Source organism: Ranitomeya imitator, chromosome 10 (genome assembly GCF_032444005.1).
Source record: "Ranitomeya imitator isolate aRanImi1 chromosome 10, aRanImi1.pri, whole genome shotgun sequence".
NCBI classification, from domain to species: domain Eukaryota; kingdom Metazoa; phylum Chordata; class Amphibia; order Anura; family Dendrobatidae; genus Ranitomeya; species Ranitomeya imitator.
The window spans coordinates 54,410,827-54,419,320 of record NC_091291.1 but is presented as its reverse complement, the minus strand read 5'-3'; the positions used below and the strand labels follow the sequence as shown (position 1 = coordinate 54,419,320).

The 8,494-nt window shown below is 45.2% G+C and overlaps 1 protein-coding gene across 3 annotated transcripts in view; it reads right to left on the bottom strand.

Annotated features, from left to right (window-relative positions):
* Positions 1 to 649: 649 nt before the first annotated feature.
* The window catches only part of LOC138650974 (uncharacterized), a 59,298-nt gene continuing 51,453 nt past the window's right edge, over positions 650 to 8,494 (bottom strand). Inside the window, exon 5 of one of the 3 annotated variants that reach the window (XM_069740865.1) lies at positions 650 to 2,031. In XM_069740865.1, the coding sequence (XP_069596966.1) occupies positions 1,507 to 2,031 (525 nt within the window). In that variant the 3' untranslated portion in view covers positions 650 to 1,506. The remainder of the gene's footprint in view (positions 2,032 to 8,494) is intronic. The other 2 variants (XM_069740866.1, XM_069740867.1) reach the window with 2 other exon arrangements.

Genomic DNA, 8,494 nt, shown 5'->3' with positions numbered 1-8,494 from the left:
ACGCTCCATGTCTCTCATCATACTACATCTCTCTCCCCATCACGCTCCAAGTGTCTCACCCCTGCTATTTCATGTGTATCTCTTTCCCCATCACGCTCCATGTCTCTCATCATACTACGTCTCTCCATCACTCTCCATGTCTCACTCCCTGTTATTCCATGTGTATCTCTCTCCCCATCACGCTCCATGTCTCTCATCATACTGCCATTCACTGCAGACCTGGATCTCCTTATCTTACTGATGGATGAGTCACAGACAGCTCCCTCAGATAATGCTGCTCCATACACACCACATGTCTTCACTCTTCCTCCAGTCCACCATGTTGCGGAGTCATCTGCTCCTCTGTAAACTCTGTAGCTGTGCTTCTGATGCAGTAACTGCTGGTGATAGTAGATCACAGGGCAGTCACCCACAAAATGGCTCTGCCCTGTGATGCTGCTCTTCATTCTGCCCCAGGGATACTAGACCACCCAAAAGGGGAGGGAAATGGTGATGTCAGCAGTTACTGCCCCAATTTTCCAGCTAACAGTAAATCTGGCAAGTCTCACTATAGCTGCTTGAAATCTAAATCGAAAAATGCTCCCCCTAGTGGTAAATATATATATATATTTGTAAGAAAATATATAATATTTTTCATGTAGAATTGTTTGCAAACATTGCATTAATACATTTTATTTACTATTTTAAGCTTAATTTCACAACAACAAAAAACTACAAGAAAACTGGTGGCACCTTCCCTTTAATTGCATCCTCCGAACTCCTGTATTTCCCTCATTCTCCACCCACCAACACACCCAGTTTTTCAGACATAGGTATGAGTTCTATTTGTTCACATGTCCGAATGGTCTGTGCAAAATTGGAGATATGTCTGATATTCAAAAGTAAAGTGCTCCATCGTAGGATAGTGTTCAGCCTTCAATTTGGATACATGTATAAAAATCCATGACAAATGCAGCATGACCGATCTTAATTCGAGTGTTGGCTCAAAATCTGTAATGTAAGTATGGCTCTGTTTTTCACAGACTACTAGATAGAAGGTAGAAAAAAATAAAGGCGATAACTTTGATCACACTGAACGGAAATCACTGAAACTGGGACAGATTTCTCTTATGTGAAATAAAACGGATGACTGAGTCCTAAGTGTGAGAAAAAGGAAAAACAATATAATGTAAAGTGAGTCCTGTGTATTAAAGATGTCCTCTAACATTTAACAAGGCATGGCCTATTGTTAGGATAGATCAATATTAGATCTGTGGGAGTCTGATAGTCGTAGGATGGTTGCAGGCTGCTCCACAAAGGCGGCTTTGCATTGTGCCATTCACTTGTAAGGGCATCACCAGACTCACTTATGGATCACGCGCCCCAATTCAGATATTACAGAGGGCGAAGGAGAGTGCGCCCCTTCCTACAGCTGGTCAATGAGACCCCGCTAAGCACATGTCTCGGAGATCTGTTGCAAAGCAGAACTTGTGCCCATTCATTTATTCCAAGCCTTTTAGGGTTGATTTATGATAGCCCCATTGGATCATGAAGCAGACAAGCCAAGTAGCAGCAGATGATCCAGGCTCGATCTACTTGTGCTTCCATATTCTGGGGATATACACACTTTAAAAAGCGAAAGTTCAGAGCTTTGTCTATGAGACTCAAGATACTTAGGACCTGTCTGCTCATCTCCTTCTGCTGAGGTGACAGCAGAGTGGGAAAGTTTTGCATAAAGTCTGGTAATTGTACTTCTGGACGTATCCTTTCGTACAGCTCTTCTTGAGGTTGGCCATCCATTACTTTAGTAGCTATTCCAAAGGGTAAGCTTGATGAAAAAGTGATGAAGCCGTTGGAAGAAGCAATAGCATAGCCACGTCTTAGATAATGATTCCTGGAGGGATGGCTGGGAGAAGGCTTAGCGCGGTCTTTGGCTTGTACTTCAAAGAATAGGTCTGTACAGTCCATTACCGTACAAGTGAGGCCTTGGCACTGCACCGTTCTCTTTGGTTCAAAGAGTTCCAGATAGCGGGAACTGTACAGTATAGGGATCTGGAAAGAAGAATACACTGTTACCACAATTCTACCAGACCGGTCACTGAGGAACATTCACAGATTCTAGCACTTTGTAGAAGTGGTGACATGGACTCGTAAAGGGGAGGTCTAGGATTTAAAAAAAAAAAAAAACATTGGCTCAAACAAGAGAGGTGGTGGCATATCTGAAAATCAGTCATGAGTCCTCCTGCATCCACTCTTCCTACCATTCCTATGCCTGTGTAAGTGGTGCTGGCAAACTTTCATGCAGTTATTCCAGAAAACTGGCGTATGTACATTGTAAGATCTGGGCCACTGCCGTCAGTTTGGGATGTAGAGATCATCAATTGCATCAGCCCCTCTCTCGATCGCGGTACCCTCTCTGAACAGGGCTGGAGAGTTATACATAGCGATTTTCTATATTATATACACACACACATGGCTAAGCAAAATTTATAGGCATCAGTGCTTGTAAGGCCTCGCTCACACCAATGTACATCCTACAGGCAGACAGTACAGTCATCAGTGCTTGTAATGCCTCACTCACCAGTGTATATCCTACAGGCAGACAGCAATACAGTCATCAGTGCTTGTAAGGCCTCGCTCACACCAGTGTACATCCTACAGGCAGACAGTACAGTCATCAGTGCTTGTAAGGCCTCGCTCACACCAATGTACATCCTACAGGCAGACAGCAATACAGTCATCAGTGCTTGTAAGGCCTCGCTCACACCAGTGTACATCCTACAGGCAGACAGCTATACAGTCATCAGTGCTTGTAAGGCCTCGCTCACACCAGTGTACATCCTACAGGCAGACAGCTATACAGTTATCAGTGCTTGTAAGGCCTCGCTCACACCAGTGTACATCCTACAGGCACACAGCAATACAGTCATCAGTGCTTGTAAGGCCTCGCTCACACCAGTGTACAGCCTACAGGCAGACAGCAGTACAGTCATCAGTGCTTGTAAGGCCTCACTCACACCAGTGTACATCCTACAGGCAGACAACAATACAGTCATCAGTGCTTGTAAGGCCTCGCTCACACCAGTGTACATCCTACAGGCAGACAGTACAGTCATCAGTGCTTGTAAGGCCTTACACCAGTGTACAGCCTACAGGCAGACAGCAGTACAGTCATCAGTGCTTGTAAGGCCTCACTCACACCAGTGTACATCCTACAGGCAGACAGCAATACAGTCATCAGTGCTTGTAAGGCCTCGCTCACACCAGTGTACATCCTACAGGCAGACAGCAATACAGTCATCAGTGCTTGTAAGGCCTCGCTCACACCAGTGTACATCCTACAGGCAGACAGCAATACAGTCATCAGTGCTTGTAAGGCCTCGCTCACACCAGTGTACAGCCTACAGGCAGACAGCAGTACAGTCATCAGTGCTTGTAAGGCCTCACTCACACCAGTGTACATCCTACAGGCAGACAACAATACAGTCATCAGTGCTTGTAAGGCCTCGCTCACACCAGTGTACATCCTACAGGCAGACAGTACAGTCATCAGTGCTTGTAAGGCCTTACACCAGTGTACAGCCTACAGGCAGACAGCAGTACAGTCATCAGTGCTTGTAAGGCCTCACTCACACCAGTGTACATCCTACAGGCAGACAGCAATACAGTCATCAGTGCTTGTAAGGCCTCGCTCACACCAGTGTACATCCTACAGGCAGACAGCAATACAGTCATCAGTGCTTGTAAGGCCTCGCTCACACCAGTGTACATCCTACAGGCAGACAGTACAGTCATCAGTGCTTGTAAGGCCTCACTCACACCAGTGTACAGCCTACAGGCAGACAGTACAGTCATCAGTGCTTGTAAGGCCTCGCTCACACCAGTGTACAGCCCACAGGCTGACTGATACTGTTATCAGTGCTTACACCAGTGTATATGCTCCAGCTATACATTCTTCAGTGCTTGTAAGGCCTCGCTCACACCAGTGTACATACTACAGGCAGACAGCTATACAATCATCAGTGCTGGTAAGGCCTCACACCAGTGTACATCCTACAGGCAGACAGCAATACAGTCATCAGTGCTTGTAATGCCTCGCTCACACCAGTGTACAGCCTACAGGCAGACAGCAATACAGTCATCAATGCTTGTAAGGCCTCACTCACACCAGTGTACATCCTACAGGCAGACAGCAATACAGTCATCAGTGCTTGTAAGGCCTCGCTCACACCAATGTACATCCTACAGGCAGACAGCAATACAGTCATCAGTGCTTGTAAGGCCTCGCTCACACCAATGTACATCCTACAGGCAGACAGCAATACAGTCATCAATGCTTGTAAGGCCTCGCTCACACCAGTGTACATCGCACAGGCAGACAGCGATAATCATCAGTGCTTGTAAGGCCTTGTTTACACCAGTCTACAGGCAGACAGCTATACAGTCATCAGTGCTTGTAAGGCCTCACTCACACCAGTGTACATCCTACAGGCAGACAGCAATACAGTCATCAGTGCTTGTAATGCCTCACTCACACCAGTGTACAGCCTACAGGCAGACAGCAATACAGTCATCAGTGCTTGTAAGGCCTCACACCAGGGCACATCCTACAGGCAGACAGCTATACAATCATCAGTGCTGGTAAGGCCTCACACCAGTGTACAGCCTACAGGCAGACAGCAATACAGTCATCAATGCTTGTAAGGCCTCGCCTACACCAGTGTACATCCTACAGGCAGACAGCAATACAGTCATCAGTGCTTGTAATGCCTCACTCACACCAGTGTACAGCCTACAGGCAGACAGCAATACAGTCATCAATGCTTGTAAGGCCTCACTCACACCAGTGTACATCCTACAGGCAGACAGCAATACAGTCATCAGTGCTTGTAAGGCCTCGCTCACACCAATGTACATCCTACAGGCAGACAGCAATACAGTCATCAATGCTTGTAAGGCCTCGCTCACACCAGTGTACATCGCACAGGCAGACAGCGATCATCATCAGTGCTTGTAAGGCCTTGTTTACACCAGTCTACAGGCAGACAGCTATACAGTCATCAGTGCTTGTAAGGCCTCACTCCCACCAGTGTACATCCTACAGGCAGACAGCAATACAGTCATCAGTGCTTGTAATGCCTCACTCACACCAGTGTACAGCCTACAGGCAGACAGCAATACAGTCATCAGTGCTTGTAAGGCCTCACTCACACCAGGGTACATCCTACAGGCAGACAGCTATACAGTCATCAGTGCTTGTAAGGCCTCGCCTACACCAGTGTACATCCTACAGGCAGACAGCAATACAGTCATCAGTGCTTGTAATGCCTCACTCACACCAGTGTACAGCCTACAGGCAGACAGCAATACAGTCATCAGTGCTTGTAAGGCCTTGTTTACACCAGTCTACAGGCAGACAGCTATACAGTCATCAGTGCTTGTAAGGCCTCACTCACACCAGTGTATATCCTACAGGCAGACAGCAATACAGTCATCAGTGCTTGTAATGCCTCACTCACACCAGTTACAGCCTACAGGCAGACAGCAATACAGTCATCAGTGCTTGTAAGGCCTCACTCACACCAGTGTACAGCCTACAGGCAGACAGCAGTACAGTCATCAGTGCTTGTAAGGCCTCGCTCACACCAGTGTACATCCTACCGGCAGGCAGCAATACAGTCATCAGTGCTTGTAAGGCCTCACTCACACCAGTGTACATTCTACAGGCAGACAGCAATACAGTCATCAGTGCTTGTAAGGCCTCGCTCACACCAGTGTACATCGCACAGGTAGACAGCGATAATCATCAGTGCTTGTAAGGCCTTGTTTACACCAGTCTACAGGCAGACAGCTATACAGTCATCAGTGCTTGTAAGGCCTCACTCACACCAGTGTACATCCTACAGGCAGACAGCAATACAGTCATCAGTGCTTGTAAGGCCTCACTCACACCAGTGTACAGCCTACAGGCAGACAGCAATACAGTCATCAGTGCTTGTAAGGCCTCACACACACCAGTGTACATCCTACTGGCAGACAGCAATACAGTCATCAGTGCTTGTAAGGCCTCGCTCACACCAGTGTACAGCCTACAGGCAGACAGCAGTACAGTCATCAGTGCTTGTAAGGCCTCGCTCACACCAGTGTACATCCTATCGGCAGGCAGCAATACAGTCATCAGTGCTTGTAAGGCCTCACTCACACCAGTGTACATTCTACAGGCAGACAGCAATACAGTCATCAATGCTTGTAAGGCCTCGCTCACATCAGTGTACATCCCACAGGCTGACTGATACTGTTATCAGTGCTTACACCAGTGTATATGCTCCAGCTATACATTCTTCAGTGCTTGTAAGGCCTCGCTCACACCAGTGTACATACTACAGGCAGACATCGATACAGTCATCAGTGCTTGTAAGGCCTCACACCAGGGTACATCCTACAGGCAGACAGCTATACAATCATCAGTGCTTGTAAGGCCTCACACCAGGGTACATCCTACAGGCAGGCAGCTATACAGTCATCAGTGCTTGTAAGGCCTCACACCAGGGTACATCCTACAGGCAGACAGCTATACAGTCATCGGTGCTTGTAAGGCCTCACACCAGTGTACATCCTACAGGCAGACAACTATACAGTCATCAGTGTTTGTAAGGCGTCACTCACACCAGTGTACAGCCTACAGGCAGACAGCAATACAGTCATCAGTGCTTGGAAGGTCTCGTTCTCACCAGTGGAGATTCTGAAGAACATTACAGTGCCTGCATCATACAGCTATCAATGCTTGTAAGGCAAGGATGGGGAACATTTTTTCTACCAAGAGCCATTTGGATATTTACAGCATCATTTGGAGGTGATGATACCAAAATTATCAACTTGAAAATTACCTTGCTATATGTGGTCAAATATTTAACTCGCCCTTAGGCTATGTGCACATGTTCAGGAGTTCTTGCAGAAATTTCCTGAGCAAAACAGGACATTTTCTGCAAGAAATCCACATGCGTTTTTTGCGCGTTTTTCTCGTGTTTTTACCGCGTTTTTGGTGCTTTTTTTGCGGATTTTCCCAGAGGTTCCCAAAGCAATAATATAGTGGGAAATCCGCAAAAAATCCGCAAAAGTAATGAACATGCTGCAATTTTTACCGCGATGCGTTTTTTTTTCGCGGAAAAAAACGCATCATGTGCACAAAAATTGCGGATTGCATTCTAAATGATCAAAAACACACTTAATGGGCGGGCACCATCTGTATATATAGTACACTTTTAGGGGATCACCACCTGCATACTGCCTATAGCATAAACCCAACCAGAAAAAGTGTATGCATGAGAAATTGGGATCACCACAACAACACAAAAATAATTAGCAAAATACAACTTTTATTAAGGGAACATTAGACAACATACATAAAAACATTTAAAAACCCCATAATGTGACCTGGGGTAACGGGTCCATACAAATAACAGTTAAATGCTGTAACACAAGAAACAACATTGCACAGCTCATATGCATCAGTACATTGGTAACAAAATCAAAATTCCCAACATATGGGTATGATCGGATGTAATGCACCCCCACATACCAAATCCTAAATCTCTGAATAAGTCAAGTCACACATAATAATGCCCCCTAGAAAAAAGGGTAAGAGGAGAAACAAAGAATAACAAACTCCCCCTCTAAAAACACTTGACATCTGGATCCCTAGCCCCTGATGTAAAAATCCTATATCTCTTAACTGTTATTTGTATGGACCCGTTACTCCAGGTCACATTATGGGGTTTTTAAATGTTTTTATGTATGTTGTCTAATGTTCCCTTAATAAAAGTTGTATTTTGCTAATTATTTTTGTATTGTTGTGGTGATCCCAATTTCTCATGCATACACTTTTTCTGGTTGGGTTTTTGCATTCTAAATGATGGGATGCATAATGTATGCGTTTTTTTCGCTTTTTATAGCAAAAAAACGCAAAAAAAAAAAAAAAGCACAAAATCGTGTGCACAAAACCTTAAAGTAATGGCTGGTCTGCTTTGCCTTGGTGTGGCTGTGAGGGTAGGTGGTAGAGATGATGTTTCAACTCGTAACTGCTTTTTCAGATTTGTGTCGGTCTGGAGTGCAGGCGACTCTGTGATTAGTCATGTAAAAAACTGAGCAGTAAGTTGTACCGAATAAAGATGTACAGTTGTGGCCAAAAGTATTGACACCCCTGCAATTCTTTCAGATAATACTCAGATTCTTCCTGAAATTGATTGCAATCACAAATTCTTTGGTATTATTATCTTCATTTAATTTGTCTTAAATGAAAAAACACAAAAGAGAATGAAGCAAAAAGCAAAACATTGATCATTTCACACAAAACTCCAAAAATGGGCCAGACAAAAGAATTGGCACCCTCAGCCTAATACTTGGTTGCACAACCTTTAGCCACAATAACTGCGACCAACCACTTCCGGTAATCATCAATGAGTTTCTTACAATGCTCTGCTGGAATTTTAGACCATTCTTCTTTGGCAAACTGCTC